We start from the raw sequence: 17,883 nt of genomic DNA on the forward strand, positions 1-17,883 counted from the left end.
TACAGGTTTGTAGGTTAATTGGTTTTGGTGAAAATTGTAAATTGTCCCTAGTGTGCGTAGGATAGTGCTAGTGTGCGGGGATCGCTGGTCGGCACGGACTCTGTGGGCCGAAGGGCCTGTTCTGCGCTGTATCTCTGGAACTAAACTGAAACTAGACTACACCAAAGTTAGGCACAAAATGGCAGTGTGACTCAGTGGGACAGGCAAATGAGCCCCGCTGAGTTACTCCCAACATTTTTTTGTCTATCTTGAGTTCATAACCAGCATCTGCACTTCCTTCCTATATAAAACTAGATGACACTCCTCCGCATAGGCGGAGAGTTGAACGGTCTGATAGCCGAGGGGAAGAAACTGTTTCTGAGTCTGGTCATGCTTTCCAGCTTCTCCACCTTCTGTCGAATGGGAGCGGGAGAAGTGGGAATGACCAGGGTGGAAAAGGTCCTAAAAGGTTGGCGCAGCAGTAGAATTGCTGCCTTTTATTATGCCCCTGTCCCACTTAGGAAACCTGAACGGAAACCTCTGGAGACTTTGCGCCCCACCCAAGGTTTCCGTGCTGTTCCCGGAGGTTTTTGTCAGTCTCCCTACCTGCTTCCACTACCTGCAACCTCCGGCAACCACCTGCAACCTCCGGGAACCGCACGGAAACCTTGGGCGGGGCGCAAAGTCTCCAGAGGTTTCCGTTCAGGTTTCCTAAGTGGGACAGGCAGCGCCGGAGACCCGGGTTCAATCCCGACTACGGGTGCTGTCTGTACGGAGTCTGCACGTACTCCCCGTGACCTGCGTGGGTTTTCTCCGAGATTTTCGGTTTCCTCCCACACTCCAAAGACGTGCAGGTTTGTAGGTTAATTGGCTTGGTGTAAATGTAAAAATGATCCCAAGTGTGTGTAGGATAGTGTTAGTGTGCGGGGATCGCTGGTCTGCGCGGGCCCGGTGGGCCGAAGGGCCTGTTTCCGTGCTGTATCTCGAAACTAAACTAAAATTTGCTGTCTCCTCGGCCAACATAAAGATGCTGCTTTGTGCTGTAGTTGAGCCAAGTGTTGAGAGAAATCGTCTGTTCAGTGAATCTCACTCTTCCATCTGTCCAAGTCTGAGCTGAATACAAAACGGTCGGGTGGTGCAGCGGTAGAGTTGCTGCCTCACAGCGCCGGAGACCCAGGTCGCATCCCGACTACGGGTACACGCTCTCCCCGTGACCCGCGAGGAATTAAAAATTTTTTTTTTTTAAAATAATTGTATTTATTAGAAGTAGTGTACATTACAATAATATAAGCCAAAAATAACATCATACATTTCCTGTACCACTTCATATTTTAAGAGTCGTGGAATTTCTCCAAGATCTTCGCTTTCTTCCCACACTCCTAAGACGTACAGGTGTTCAGGTTCATTGGCTTTGGTATAAAATGTAAAATTGCCCCGAGTGTGTGCAGGGAAGTGTTGATGTGCGGGGATCGCAGGTCGGTGCGGACCCGGTGGGCCGAATGGCCAGTTTCTGCCCTGTATCTCCAAACAACAAGAAAAAAAACGAGGAGAGAGTACTGATGTCTCAGTTCCAGTGGCCTTGAGTTGAACTTGACTTTGTGTGCTGTCTGTACGCCCAGTGTTTGTTTTCCATCTGCTTTTGTTTCCGCCCTTGTCCCAGAGAGTTCAGCAACGTCTACCTCGTTGGTGACCCGCGGACTACTTTGGTTCGGACTGTACCTGCTTTATCTGGCACTCAACGTTATTCCCACATGTTTCTCCACACCGTGAATGGGTCGATTGTAATCACGTGTCGTCTGTCCGCTGAGCGGTTAGCGCGCAAACAAAAGCTTTTCACTGTACCTCGGCGCACGTGACAATAGACTGAACTGAAACTGAACTTGGCTTAATTGGCCTTTGTCGTGGGTAAGTGGCAGAGAATCAACGGAGACTCGATGGGCGAGAGAGAGAGAATAGGTTGCCAGGCTACGTGGAAATATTGGACAGAGACCAGTTGGATTAGTCTGTTGTGAGCTGGCATGGAACCAAAGGGCTGAATGGCTGCTTCTTGGTTCATATTAAGTTAGCTACAATACAGGCTTCCTTGAATAGCATTGTGTGACAAGGATCAGATCATCTCGTTTAGTGATATTCACTGTGGGCAGAAGGTGTCTCGACCCGAAACGTCACCCATTCCTTCTCTCCAGAGATGCTGCCTGTCCCGCTGAGTTACTCCAGTGATTTGTGCCTGTCCACAACAGTCATTTATTGACTTTATGTCACAAGGCCTCGATGATGTGACCAGAGTGAATGTTACAGTGCAGGCTCGAAGGGCCAAATGGCCTCCTCCTGCACCTATTTTCTATGTTTCTATGAATGGAGGAAAGTGGATAATGTGAAGGCAGATAAGAGTTGATCTTGGCATTATAAATCTTTGAGGCAGAATTAGGCCGTTCGGCCCATCAAGTCTCCTCACCCATTCAATCATGGCTGATCTATTTTTCTTCTCACAACGCCTTCTCCCCGTAACCTTTGACACCTGTACTACCCACGATCCTGGGAATCGCGATGTTAAAAATACCCAATGAGTTGGCCAGCTGTTTGTGTCAACGAATTCCACAGATTCACCACCCTCTGGCTAAAGAAATTCCTACTCATCTCCTTTGTAAAGGTACATCCTTTTATTCTGAGGCTGCGCCCTCTGGTCCCAGACTCTCCCACTAGTGGAAACATCCTCTCCACATCCAGCAATCCCCGCACATTAACGCCATCCTACACACACCAGGGACAAGTTTACATTCATACCAAGCCAATTAACCTACAAACCTGCTCGTCTTTGGAGTGTGGGAGGAAACCAAAGATCTCGGGGAAATCCCACGGGGAGGACGTACAAACTCCGTACAGACAGCGCCCGTGGTCAGGATCGAACCCGGGTCTCTGGTCCCGTGAGCCAGCAACTCTACCGCTGCTCCACCATGCCTTGTGTTCTCCCCTCATCCTTGTAGACTAAGAACATGTACAGGCCCAGTGCCGTCAAACGCTCCTCGTACATTAATCAGGTTCGGTACAGACTTTGTGGGCCGAAGGGCCTGTTCTTATGCTGTGCTGTTCGATGTTGGATGATGTGGGCTGGTGCTCCCCAATAGTGACCTGCGGTGGGTTTTAACCTCTGGTCATGTCTGTGTGGAGTTGGCATGTTTTTCTTGTGGCTGCCTGCACACCATTTCTCTCTCTGTTGTTTCATCTCTAAAATGCCACAAGAAATGCTGACAGTCGCACTAAATGACCACCATAGCTCCCACCAAGTGTGTGTATTGGTGGGTGGTAGAATCAGCAGGGTGGTAATGGGCATGGGAGAGAAATAGAGAGAGAATGTATTTGGTATTTTAGTGTAAGAGATACAGCGCAGAACCAGGCCCTTCGGCCCACCAGGCCCGTGCCGGCCAGCGATCCCCGCACACCACTTCTATCCTACGCTCCACGGACAAGTTACCTACAGACCTGCGTGGGTTTTCTCCGGGATCGTCCGTTTCCTCCCACACTCCAAAGACGTATAGGTTTGTGGGTTAATTGGCTTGGTGTAAATGTATAAATGTAAAACATGTCCCTAGTGTCTCGGGACGACAGATGGCACAATGGGCTAAGTGTTCGGCTGGCGTCCGGAAGGTAGCCGGTTCGAATCCCACTTGGAGTGCATACTGTCGTTGTGTCCTTGGGCAAGACACTTCATTTACCTTTGCCTGTGTGTGAATGTGTGTGAATGTGTGTGAGTGATTGGTGGTGGTCGGAGGGGCCGTAGGCGCAGATTGGCAGCCACGCTTCCGTCAGTCTGCCCCAGGGCAGCTGAGGCTACAGAAGTAGCTTACCACCACCTAGTGTGACTGAGGAATGAATGAATAATGCGATGTAAAGCGCCTTGAGTATTAGAAAGGCGCTATATAAATCCCATCCATTATTATTATTATTATAGTGTGTGTAGGATAGTGTTGATGTGCGGAGATCGCAGGTCGGCGCGGACCTGGTGGGCCGAAGGGGCCCGTTTCTGCGCTGCATCTCCGACCTAAACCAAACTAAAGGTTATTGTTGTGTGAAAGCGGCATCTAAGATGCTCTTAGATAGGCACAGGGAGGTGCAGGGAATGTGCAGGCAGAGGGGATAGTATCAATGGGGTCATGTTCAGTATGCACATTGTGGGCTGAAGGGCCCTGTGTCCTATGTAGAAGCATGTGCGGCAGTGGGTGTCTGATCCCACAGATTTGTCTCTGTGCCTTTATCAGAGCAATATCTCCTGTGGCCTTAGATTGCAGATGAGAAAAACAGAACTGGGAGAGAATCCAATATGACTCTTCCAGTGTGATTCTTTAGGACTTAATGCAACTTAAACCCGGGGCCGGCTAGCTTCGGCCGAGAGCGTTGGCGCGGCAGGGATGGCTCAGCGGTAGAGTTGCTGCCTCACGGCGCCAGAGACCCGGGTTCCATCCTGACCACGGGTGCGGAGTTTGCACGCTCTCCCCGTGACCTGCGTGGCTTTTCTCCGGGATCTTCGGTTTCCTCCCACACTCCAAAGCCGCGCAGGTTTGTGGGTGAATTGGCTTGGCGTAAAGTTGTAAATTGTCCCTGGCGTGTGTAGGATAGCGTTGGGGTGCGGCGATCGCTGGTCGGCACGGACTCGGTGGGCCGAACGGCCTGTATCACTCAACAATGGCCGCGTTATATCTCTCCTTCTTCTTTTTGTGTCAATCTCGTTACAAATGTTGACCTCGCTGTCATAGTCCGTCCTGAAAAGGGCGCGAGCTTCCGGCGACAATCGGTGGGAGCCGTCACTTGTCGCAATAGATGATGGTGGTGGCGGAATGAGCTCGGTATACTTCCAGTTTCCTGCCCCTCCACGTGGACGCTTCTACTGTGGGGGCCGTTGTGTCTCTAAAGCTAAACTAAATTGAACTAAAGAGTACAGATGGATCTTTCACCACGAACGCAAGTCACATAGCACGATAACACATCTAAATATAGCGCTGGTTGGATCTAAATATAAACGCTGTTCGTTTGCAACACGTTCACACACCTGCACTTGGATCTGTTCTCACACAAAGCAACCTCGTGCCAAAGAAAAGGAATTTTAGTCAACGAAACAAAGGGCAAATTAAAAACCAACCTCCCTTCCACTGACTCCGTCGACACCTCACGCTGCCTCGGCAAGGCCAGCAGCACAGCCAAGGACCAGTCGCACCCCCGGTCACTCCCTCGTCTCCCATCTCCCATCGGGCAAGAGGTACGGAAGTGTGAAAATGCTCACCTCCAGATTCAGGGACAGTTTCTTACCAGCTGTTATCAGGCAACTGAACAACTTAGAGAGTAATACTGAGCATGGGCGGAAATCGCTTTTAAAACATGGGGGGAGAACACAATGAGGCCTGACTTCTAGGACAGGGGTTGGCAACCAATGGCCCAAGGGCCAGAACCGGCCCTTAACACAAAATCATCTGGCCCGCAGGCATAATTTATTTCAATTCGTTTTCGCGACCTGGGAACTGCAGCTAGTCCAGGGCTGCTAGATTCTAGGAGGTGTTTAAGAAGGAACTGCAGATGCTGGAAAATCGAAGGTAGATAAAAGTGCTGGAGGAACTCAGCGGGTGCAGCAGTATCTATGGAGCGAAGGAAATAGGCAACGTTTCGGGCCGAAACCCATCATCAGACTAGATTCTAGATTCCAGAAAGATTCTTGGAGCTGGCGGCCTCCAACTGGAATCGACCTTGAGGGCTCCGGTGGCAGAGACTGTGAACTTACCATCACGGAGCTGGCTGATTTCGGAGGCTGTGCTGGCGGTTTTGCTGCCACATGTTTCACAAAACATGGGGGGGATTGTCCCCCACCTCTCAAAACATGGGGGACACAGCCCCCGCCCACCCCCCCAGGATTTATTCCTGAGCTACCATCTACCTCATTGGAGACACTCAGACTATCTTTGATCGGACTTTACCTTGCACTAAACGTTATTCCCTTTGTCGTGTATCTGTACGCTGCGAACAGCTCGATTATAATCATGTATTGTCTTTCCACTGACTGGTTAGCGCGCAACAGAAGTTGTCACTGCCCCTCGGTACACATGACAATAAACCAAACTCAACTCAAATTATTCCAAATCTGAATCCAACATTACAATTCGAATTATTAGGCATGGAACGGATGAGGCACGGAACGCAGGCGGAGGAGGGGTGATCTTTATACTGGTGTAGAGAATCATGAGGGGAATAGATAAAAGGTAATACACAGAATAATAATAATAATAATAATAAATTTTATTTAATGGGCGCCTTTCAGACATCTCAAGGACACCTTACATAGATTAATAGAAATAAAAACATATAATCAGAATAAAATAAGTAATAAAGACATCACAGAGACACAAATTAAAAACAGAATTCAGTCCAAAAACAGAAAATCAAAAACACAATGTGAAGAGAGAGCAGCGGCAGCCAAAGCGCGCCAGCGTCCACTCTCTCTTCACGGCAGCCATCTTGGACACAGACCTACAGGAATGGGGGAATCAAGAACCAAGGGACATAAGTTTAAGGAGAGAGGGGAAAGATTTAATAGGGTCTTGAGGGGCATCTTATAGACTCGGAGGGTGGTGGGTGTATGAAATGAGCAATTAGAGGAGGTCGTTGAGGCAGACTTAAAAGACACTTGGACATGTATGCTGATAGGAGAGATTTAGAGGGATATTGGGGAAATGCAGGCTTAGATGGGAAGGAACTGCAGATGCTGGTTTACACCGAAGATAAACACAAAATGCTGGAGTAACTCAGCGGGACAGGCAGCATCTGTGGAACTAATGTTTTTGGTAATTTGGAATCCATCAATGCTGTCTTTCAAGGCTGTCTTGATATGCAATCTTATTTTTATCTATGCCATAAGATGGTGTATACTCAATAGATAGAACATTCCCATTTCACTCCCACCATCGGGAGGAAGGTGCAGGAACCTGAAAACTGTAATGTGGAAGTTCAGGAGCAGCTTCTTCCCGACAACAATCAGGCTATTAAACACTACAAGTCTGCGGGTGGTGAATCTGTGGAATTCTTTGCCACTGAAGGCTGTGGAGGCCAAGTCAGTGGATATTTTTAAGGCAGAGATAGATAGATTCTTGATTATTACGGGTGTCGGGGGTTATGGGGAGAAGGCAGGAGAATGGGGTTAGGAGGGAGAGATAGATCAGACATGATTGAATGGCGGAGTAGACTTTGAAACATAAACATGGAAAATAGGTGCAGGAGGAGGCCATTTGGCCCTTCGAGCCAGCACCGCCATTCATTGTGATCATGGCTGATCGTCCCCTATCAATAACCCGTGCCTGCCTCCTCCCCATATCCCTTGACTCCACTAGCCCCGAGAGCTCTATCTAACTCTCTCTTAAATATTTGATGGGCCGAATGGCCTAATTCTACTCCTATTCCATATGACAACCTCCAAGGAAGGAACTGCAGATGCTGGTTTACACCGAAGATAGTGACTCAGCGGGACGGGCAGCATCTCTGGAGAGAAGGAATGGGTGACGTTTCGGGTCGAGTCTGAAGAAGGGTCTCGGCCCGAAACGTCGCCCATTCCTTCTCTCCAGAGTTGCTGCCTGCCTTGCTGGGTTAGTCTCCAGCACTATGTATCTATCTTAAATGGTGAATCTGGGTTGGCAGGGATGCGTTTAAGAAGGAACTGCAGATGCTGGAAAATCGAAGGTAGACAAAAGTGCTGGAGAAACACAGCGGGTGCAGCAGCATCTATGGAGCGAAGGAAATAGGCAACGTTGCCTATTTCCTTCGCTCCATAGATGCTGGTGCACCCGCTGAGTTTCTCCAGCAATTTTGTCTACTGTCGGCAGGGATGCGTTGGGCCGAAGGGCCTGTTTCTGTACTGTACGACTACATGACACTGCCAATAGCATCAGAGCAGGAAGACATCAGCTATTAAATCGGTGTCGGGGAATTCTGTCCGTTTTGGTCTTTTGGCTGAAGGTTGACCCGTTTGTCGTTCCAGACCCGTGTCGAAGATGTCGACTCGGACGGAGGTCCGTGGCGAAGGAGGCGGAGAGGGACATCGGCCAGTCAGCATCGCCAGTGAGGTCTCCAATCACACTCTGGTCTCGGAGAACCAGGAACAGCCACGAAGGGTAAGCAAGGTCATAGGCGATAGGAGCAGAATTAGGCCATTCGGCCCATCATGTCTACTCCGCCATTGAATCATGGCCGATCTATCGCTCCCTCTTAACCCCATTCTCCTGCCTTCTCCCCATAACCCCTGAAGCCCGTACTAATCAAGAATCTTATCTATCTCTGACTTAAAACTCTGACTTAAACCTGACTTAAGACTCCAGAACCAGGGGCCACAGTTTAAGAATAAGTTGCCCAAAGAGTCGTAGCGTCTTTCTGGTCGCCGCTGGATTTTCAACATGTTGAAAATCTTTTGGCGAGCGTGGGTTTGACGCCACAGAGCGTAGCTTGACGTAGATGCTATCGTAGGTTGTCCCCAGGTGCTGACTTCGGTGTATTCCATTGTGGGACATAGAAACATAGAAAATAGGTGCAGGAGTAGGCCATTCGGCCCTTCAAACCTGCACCGCCATTCAATATGATCATGGCTGATCATCCAACTCGGTATCCCGTACCTGCCTTCTCTCCATACCCCCTGATCCATTTAGCCACAAGGGCCACATCTAACTCCCTCTTAAATATAGCCAATGAACTGGCCTCAACTACCTTCTGTGGCAGAGAGTTCCACAGATTCACCACTCTCTGTGTAAAAAAAGATTTTCTCATCTCGGTCCTAAAAGACTTCCCTCTTATCCTTAAATGGGACAGGCCCATTACAGCGCCAGAGGCCCGGGTTCGATCCTGACTACGGGTGCTTGTCAGTACAGAGTTTGTTCGTTCTCCCCGTGACATGTGTGGATTTTCCCCAAGGTCTTGGGTTTCCTCCCACACTCCAAAGACGTACAGGTTTATAGGTTAATTGGCTTGGTATAAATGTAAATTGTCCCTAGAGTGTGTAGGATAGTGTTAATGTGCGGGGATCGCTGGTTGGTGCGGAATCAGTGGGCTGAAGGGCCTGTTTCCACGCTGTATCTCTAAACTAAACTAACCAAAGAGACGTTAGACACAAAAAGCTGGAGTAACTCAGCGGGACGGGCAGCATCTCTGGAGAGACGGAATGGGTGACGTTTCGGGTCAAAACCCATCAGACTCAGTCTAACTATGCTGTCATATGCTGAGAAAATGGAGCGGCTGGACTTGTATACTCTGGAGTTTAGAAGGATGAGAGGCGATCTTATTGAAACATATAAGATTATTAAGGGTTTAGACACGCTAGAGGCAGGAAACATGTTCCCGATGTTGGGGGCGTCCAGAACCAGGGGCCACAGTTTAAGAATAAGGAGTAAGCCATTTAGAACGGAGAAGAGGAAACACTTTTTCACATGGAGAGTTGTGAGTCTGTGGAATTCTCTGCCTCAGAGGGCGGTGGAGGCAGGTTCTCTGGATGCTTTCAAGAGAGAGCTAGATAGGGCTCTTAAAAAAAGGGGAGTCAGGGGAGAAGGCAGGAACGGGGTACTGATTGTGGATGATCAGCCATGATCACATTGAATGGCGGTGCTGGCTCGAAGGGCCGAATGGCCTACTCCTGCACCTATTGTCTATTGTCTATTAAAAGAAGTCTCAGTTTGTGAACCCAACTGTTTTAAACTCCTCTGTCCACAGACTTCTCGGCTGTCGAAGAAGAGCGCCTCCTTTGGCAAGAGGTCGAACTCCATGAAGAGGAACCCAAAGGCGAACGTTCTGAAGCGTGGTTGGTTGTTCAAGCAGGTACAGTCTCCCTGTACTGAGAAAATACGCTGGTGCACAGCTGGGTTCCTGCAGCAGACAGACAGACACACAAACTGCCGGAGTAACTCAGCGGGACAGGCAGCATCTCCGGAGAGAAGGAATGGGTGACGTTCTGGGTCGAGACCCTTCTTCAGACTGGGGAGTCAGGGGAAATGGAAGCGAGAGATGTAGACAGTCTCGAAGAAGGGTCTCGACCCGAAACTGTGGAATTCTCTGCCTCAGAGGGCGGTGGGGGCAGGCTCGCTGGACACTTTCAAGAGAGAGCTCGATAGGGCTCTTAAAAATAGCGGAGTCAGGGGATATGTTGAGAAGGCAGGATCGGGGTACTGATTGTGGATGATCAGCCATGATCACATTGAATGGCGGTGCTGGCTCGAAGGGCCGAATGGCCTAATCCTGCACCTATTGTCTATTGAAACGTCACCCATTCCTTCTCTCCAGCGATGCTGCCTGTCCCACTGAGTTACTCCAGATTTTTGTGTCTACCTTGGATGTAGACGGTGGTGTGGAGAGATAAAGAGCAAATGAATGAAAGAAATACAAAGAAGTGACGATGATAAAGGAAACAAGGCCATTGTTGGCTGTTTGCTAGGTGGGAACGAGAAGCTGGTGCGACCTGGGTGGGGGAGGGGTGGAGAGGGAGGGGGTGCAGGGTTTACTTGAAGTGAGAGAAATCAAATTCATACCGCTGGGTTGTAAGCTGGCCAAGCAAAATATGAGGTGCTGCTCCTCCAAAATTCCTCCAGTAGTTTGTTTCACTGAGTTTGGTGACTGAACCATCCCACCACAACTAGAGAGCAGTCCTGAACTACTATCTACCTCACTGGTGACCCTCGGACTATCTTTGATTGGACTCTACCTTGCACTAAACGAAAAGGGACGGGGACGTGGGGCTTAGGATAGGCAGAGGTGAAGAGATGGGTCTTGAGGCGGGACTGGAAGATGGTGAGGGACACGGAATTGCGGATCAGTTGGGGGAGGGAGTTCCAGAGCCTGGGAGCTGCCCTGGAGAAGGCTCTGTCCCCAAAACTGCGGAGGTTGGACTTGTGGATGGAGAGGAGACCGGCTGATGTGGATCTGAGGGACCGTGAGGGTTGGTAGGGGGAGATGAGGTCAGTGAGATATGGGGGGGACAAATGGTGGAGGGTTTTGTAGGTGAGGATCAGGATTTTGTAGTTGATCCGGTGGGAGATGGGAAGCCAGTGAAGTTGTTTGAGGACTGGAGTGATGTGATGCCAGGATTTGGTGTGGGTGATGAGTCGGGCGGCTGCGTTCTGGACCAGTTGGAGTCGGTATTGGAGTATTGTCTTTCCGCTGACTGGTTAGCACGCAACAAAAGCTTTTCACTGTACCTCGGTACACGTGACAATAAACTAAACTGAACCACTCAAGTACTTAGCACAGTTACCCACCTTCATTCACAGTGTGGTTTGGGGAAAAGCTCCATCCAAGACCGCAAGATATCGCAGAGAGTTGTGGACGCAGCCCAGACCATCGCGCAAACCAACCTCCCTCCCATTGACTCCATCTACACCTCACGCTGCCTCGGCAAGGCCACCATCACCAAAGATCCTATAGCGAGCAAGATAGACCACTCGATGAAAAAGACGTAGTACGGTCATGGGCAGATTCACGGGCAATTTTCGGCCCCATTTCCGTAACCGGCTTCCGTCTCCGCACCAAAGATCCCATAGCGGAGCAAAGATACTAGTGCGGAGACGGAAGCCGGTTACGGAAACATCCTCGTAAAAATCAAAGTTCTTTGGTAAAAATCTCCTCCTCATTTTCAGAATTGTAATTTATTAACACAAACTGTTCCCCCGCAACGTTGATTACGGGTTGCGAGTCGGGTCGGGTCCGGTTACTGAAATGGATGAAAAAAAGATCCACGTTCCGCTCTGTTGCGTACTACACGTCAGCCCATTGCATTTAGAAGGAGTGGTCTATCTTGCTCCGCTCTAGGATCTATAACCAGCATAACCAAGGACCAGTCTCACCCCGGTCACTCCCTCTTCCTGCTGGGAATCCTATTCCTTCGCTCCAGAGATGCTGCCTCACCCGCAGAGTTTCTCCGGCATTTTTGTCTACCTCCAGATTCAGGGACAGTTTCTTCCCAGCTGTTATCGGGCAACTGAACCATCCTACCACCAGCTAGAGAGCGGTCCTGACCTCCCATCCATTTCAGTGGAGGCCTTTGAACTATCTTTGATTGGAATTTATAGGACTTTATCTTGACTTGAATGTTATTCCGTTTATCCTGTATCTGTACACTGTGGACGGCACGATTGTAATCATGTCCAGTCTTTCCACACGCAACAAAAAAGCTTCTCACCGTATCTCGGTACACGTGACAAGAATCGACTAAACTAGGCCATCTCTCACACTGCCTAATTAGCAGCTAATGTCCCAGTTTACTGGGCAGCCTGGGCTACTCGTAAGTACCTGGCTGCCCGATCAGTGGAATTTGGTTATGATTATGACCATAGCCTCAGAATAGAAGGACGTACCCTTACAACAAGGTGATGAGGAGGAACTGCTTTAAGCCCCTGTCCCACTTACGTGTCCTTGGCACGCTAATTACGTGACCTCGTGGTCGCGTTGAAGCGCGCAATTTCATGCGCCCGCACTGCCGTCTGGAGGGCGTAACGTCATTTGAAGATGGATGCAAAATGCAGGAGTATCTCAGCGGGACCGGCAGCATCCCTGGAGAGAAGGAATGGGTGACGTTTCGTGTCGAGACTCTCCTTCAGTTTGAAAGAAGGGTCTCGACCCGAAACGTCACCCATTGCTTTACAATAATACAAAAAACTACATACCCCTCCGCGCTTCTCAGTGGGACCGGCCCCGCGCGGCCATATGATGCCCGTACGCCTCAACGCGACCACGAGGCCGCGTAATTTGTGTCCCAAGGACACAGGCCCTTTAGTCAGCAGCTGCTGAATCAGTGGAGCTCATTGTCACAGACGACTGTGGAGGCCAAGTCAATGGATATTTTTAAGGTGGAGATTGATAGATCCTTGACTAGTACGGGTGTCGGGGGTTATGGGGAGAAGGCCTCACAGCGCCAAAGGCCCGGGTTCCATCCTGACCACGGGTGCTGTCTGTACGGAGTTTGTACGTTCTCCCTGTGACCAGCGTGGGTTTTCCCCGGTTTCCTCCCACATTCCAAAGACGTACAGGTTTGCAGGTTAATTGGCTTGGTGTAATTGTAAATTGCCCCCAGTGTGGGTAGGGTAGTGTTAGCGTGCGGTGATCGCTGGCCAGCGCAGGCTCGGGCCTGTTTCCGTGCTGTATCTCTGCACGGTAAACTAAACAGAAGGCTGGGGGAGGCCAAGTCAATGGGCAATTTTAAGGCGGAGATTGATAGATTCTTGATTTAGACAATAGACAATAGGTGCAGGAGTAGGCCATTCGGCCCTTCGAGCCAGCACCTACCATTCAATGTGATCCTGGCTGATCATCTCCAGCAGATTTGTCTTGTCAAGTGTTCACATCTTGGCTCTACGGTATTTAAGTCCTTGAGCAGATCCGGTGACGAGGTCTAGTGAGTCTTTAATATGTTATCTTAAGCTCAGTTATATTTATACCAAATATTGAAGAGTTTCCCAAACTCTTCACTACCCAGGAGAATACATCCCGTTTTCCCAAAGAAGACCCCACCAATTGGGAGCGTGGGAAGAATTTCACCCACGCTGTTGTAACTTTAAGCCTATACGTGTGTTTAAGTGACAGGACCTTGCAGAGCAAAAAAAAAACCATCTGTCTCCGAAATCTTTGGCAAACAGAAAGATTTCCAGCGCTTTGTGCCCAAGCACCAGGTTATCGAGTAGTTATTGCAAATCTTTCATTCATTTGTTCTTTATTTCTCCACATCATCGTCTTTATCTCCTGTTTCACTTTCAATAGACAATGGGTGCAGGAGTAGGCCATTCGGCCCCCCGAGCCAGCACCGCCATTCAATGTGATCGTGGCTGATCATCCCCAATCAGTACCCCGTTCCTGCTTTCTCCCCGTATCCCCTGACTCCGCTATCTTTAAGAGCCCTATCTAGCTCTCTCTTGAAAGTATCCAGAGAACCGGCCTCCACCGCCCTCTGAGGCAGAGAATTCCACAGACTCACAACTCTCTGCGCGAAATGGTGTATCCTCGTCTCCGTTCTAAATGGCTTACTCCTTATTCTTAAACTGTGTGGCCCCTGGTTCTGGACTCCCCCAACATCGGGAACATATGTCTCTCCCGTGACTTTCAGTCTGAAGAAGGGTCTCGACCCGAAACGTCACCCATTCCTTCTCTCCAGAGATGCTGCCCGTCCTGCTGAGTTACTCCAGCTTTTTGTGTCTATGTTCATTTTTACTACGGATTGGATTCTCTTATTTGTTATCATATTGGGATAATGGGATGAAAGCAGACAGTGGTTCATAAGATCACATGATCATATACAGAATAGTGAAAGGCTTGGATAGAGTGGAGGTGGAAGAGTCTAGGACTAGAGGTCACAGCCTCAGAATTAAAGGACGTTTTTTTAGGAAGCAGATGATATATATTTCGTCAGAGGGTGGTGAATCTGTGGATTTCTTTGCCACAGAAGGCTGTGGGCGACAAGTCAGTGGATATTTGTGGCAGAGATAGATAGATTCTTGATTAGTACAGGTGTCAGAGGTTATGGGGAGATGGCAGGATAATTGAGTTATGAGGGAGAGATAGATCAGCCATGATTGAATGGCGGAGTAGACTTGATGGGCCGAATGTCCTGATTCTACTCCTATTCCTTATAATGGATGGGATTTATATAGCGCCTTTCTAATACTCAAGGCGCTTTACATCGCATTATTCATTCACTCCTCAGTCACACTCGGTGGTGGTAAGCTACTTCTGTAGCCACAGCTGCCCTGGGGCAGACTGACGGAAGCGTGGCTGCCAATCTGCGCCTACGGCCCCTCCGACCACCACCAATCACTCACACACATTCACACACATTCACACACAGGCAAAGGTGGGTGAAGTGTCTTGCCCAAGGACACAACGACAGTATGCACTCCAAGCGGGATTCGAACCGGCTACTTTCCGGTTGCCAGCCGAACACTTAGCCCATTGTGCCATCTGTCGTCCCAATGACCTTATGATAAGCTGTGCACGATTACTTAAGTCCAGTCAAGTGTGGATTCTTTAGACATGATGGATCATCTTGATCGGACTTTGCTGGCTTTATCTTGCGCTAAACGTTATTCCCTTATCATGTATCTGTACACTGTAAATGGCTCCAGCATTTTGTGTCGACCAAGTTATTGAGGCCATTTTATCAAAAATGACAAAAATGTCACGAAGGACAAGACAGGTGGAGGAAAGGATTGAGTCACCATTATCCATCAATGCAGGGTGAGAGGGCTGAAGTGAAGAGCTTTTTTGTTGCGTGCTATCCAGTCAGCGGAAAGACATGACATGATTACAATCAAGCATGGAATATTGTCATAGCGTACAGATAAAGGATGAAGGGAATAACATTTAGTGCAAGATAGAGTCTAGTAAAGTCCGATTAAAGATAGTCCAAGGCTTTCCAGTGGGCGTAGGAAGGAACAGCAGATGATGGTTTAAACCGAAGATAGGCGCAAAGTGCTGGAGTAACTCAGCAGTTTACGTAGCATCTCTGGAGAGAAGGAATTGGTGACGTTTCGAGTCGAGACCCTTTTATTTAATTCAAAAAAATTAATTCAATTATTAAAAATAATATTTGCAATATGATAAAACAAACTAGAACCCACCAGCGTAATACAAGACAAACAAATATACTAAATAAACTATGATACAGCTATTTTACAATCCTTGTCCACGATGCATTCAACCCCCCCGCGGTGCCCAGTGGTCCCGGAAATCCCCCAGGCTGCCCGTGGACATAGAAACATAGAAACATAGACAGTAGGTGCAGGAGTAGGCCATTCGGCCCTTCGAGCCTGCACCGCCATTAAATATGATCATGGCTGATCATCCAACTCAGTATCCTGTACCTGCCTTCTCTCCATACCCCCTGATCCCTTTAGCCACAAGGGCCACATCTAACTCCCTCTTAAATATAGCCAATGAACTGTGGCCTCAACTACCTTCTGTGGCAGAGAGTTCCACAGATTCACCACAGAGAGTGGTGAATCTCTGGAATTCTCTGCCACAGAAGGTAGTTGAGGCCAGTTCATTGGCTATATTTAAGAGGGAGTTAGATGTAGCCCTTGTGGCTAAAGGGATCAGGGGGTATGGAGAGAAGGCAGGTACGGGATACTGAGTTGGATGATCAGCCATGATCATATTGAATGGCGATGCAGGCTCGAAGGGCCGAATGGCCTACTCCTGCACCTACTGTCTATGTTTCCATGTTTCTATGTAACCCTCGGACTATCCCGAAATGTCACCTATTTCCTTCGCTCCCTAGATGCTGTCTCACCCGCTGAGTTTCTCCAGCATTTTTGTCTACCTTGTAATTATTCAAGGTAGCCAGTTTCTCCAGTTCTTTGTAAGCCTAGTACAATGTAAGCAATACAATGAACGAGAGATTAGAAAGTTCAGCGTGCTGATAGAACCAGCCACTTATTTTGCATTGACTGGGTGGCTATTCCTGGGAACTGGCTCAGTATCTCACATCGCTCAGCTACTGTACATCTGTGCCCTGAGGGGAAGGTTGGATGATTTTTTTTAACAATTCCGCTCACTTTAAACTAACACGAGGATGTGCCTGTGTGATTATGTTTTGGCAGGCAAGCTCGGGCGTGAAGTCGTGGAACAAACGGTGGTTTGTGTTAGCGGACCGCTGCCTCTTCTACTACCGAGGTGACCACCCTGCACCCTTTTGGCAATTCTGCCATTGCGCCTTGCCAGTCGAGAGTTCACTATTAGTCTGGTTCAGAGAGATACAGCGCGGATGGATACAGGCCCTTCAGCCCACCGCGTCCGCACCGATCAGCGACCCCCCGCACGTGAACACAGGCCTACACGCACTAGGGACGATTTACACACACACCAAGTGCACAAACCCAAGCCAATTAACCTGCAAATCTGTGGAATTCTCTGCGTCAGAAGGCAGGTTCTCTGGATGCTTTCAAGAGAGAACTAGATAGGGCTCTTAAAAATAGTGGAGTCAGGGATTATGGGGTACTGATTGGGGATGATCTGCCATGATCACATTGAATGGCGGTGCTGGCTCGAAGGGCCAAATGGCCTACTCCTGCACCTATTGTCTATAGTCTATTGTCTAAACCTTTACGTCTTTGGAGAGTGGGAAGAAACCGGAGGTCTCGGAGAAAACCCAGGCAGGTCACGGGGAGAACGTACAAACTCCGTACAGACAGCACCCGTAGTCGGGATCGAACCTGGGCCTCCGGCGTTGCAATCGCTGTAAGGCAGCAACTCTACCGCTGCGCCACTGTGCTGCCCCCGAGAGCTATTAGATTTGTTATTAGATGAGTTACGAGGATGTGGCCAGTTGGAGTATTGAATGTAGAAGTTAGGATGTCGTGATAATAGACAATAGGCGCAGGAGTAGGCCATTCGGCCCTTCGAGCCTGCACCGCCATTCAATGTGATATTGATGCAGTTGTATAAGACGTTTGTGAGGCCGCATTTAGAGTTTTGTGTTCAGTTCTGGGCACCATTTTATAGGAAAGATGTTGTCAAGCTGGAAAGGGTTCAGAGAAGATCTACGAGGATGTTGCCAGGACTAGAGGGTCTGAGCTGCAGAGAGAGGTTGAGCAGGCTGGGTCTCTATTCCTTGGAGTGCAGGAGGATGAGGGGTGATTTTATAAAGGTGTACAAAATCATGAGAGGAATAGATCAGGCAGATATACAGAGTCTCTTGCCCAGAATAGGGGCATCAAGGACAAATGTTTATGGTGAAGGGGAAATGATTGAATAGGAATCTGAGGGGTAACTTTTTCACACAAAGGGTGCTGGGTGTATGGAACAAGCTGCCAGAGGTGGTAGTTGAGGCTGGGACCATCGCAATGTTTAGGAAACAGTTAGACAGGTACATGGATAGGATGGGTTTGGGGGGATATGGGTAGGTGGGACTAG

At 49.0% G+C, this 17,883-nt stretch overlaps 1 protein-coding gene across 8 annotated transcripts in view; it reads left to right on the top strand.

The window, feature by feature from the left end:
• The window catches only part of plekha6 (pleckstrin homology domain containing A6), a 206,347-nt gene that overhangs the window by 122,389 nt on the left and 66,075 nt on the right, over positions 1-17,883 (top strand). For all 8 annotated transcript variants that reach the window (XM_033042855.1, XM_033042862.1, XM_033042861.1 and 5 more), the window contains 3 exons: positions 7,991-8,123; positions 9,706-9,810; positions 16,572-16,644. In XM_033042855.1, coding sequence (XP_032898746.1) covers positions 7,991-8,123; positions 9,706-9,810; positions 16,572-16,644 — 311 coding nt within the window. The remainder of the gene's footprint in view (positions 1-7,990; positions 8,124-9,705; positions 9,811-16,571; positions 16,645-17,883) is intronic.

This window comes from Amblyraja radiata, chromosome 24, assembly GCF_010909765.2.
Source record: "Amblyraja radiata isolate CabotCenter1 chromosome 24, sAmbRad1.1.pri, whole genome shotgun sequence".
NCBI classification, from domain to species: domain Eukaryota; kingdom Metazoa; phylum Chordata; class Chondrichthyes; order Rajiformes; family Rajidae; genus Amblyraja; species Amblyraja radiata.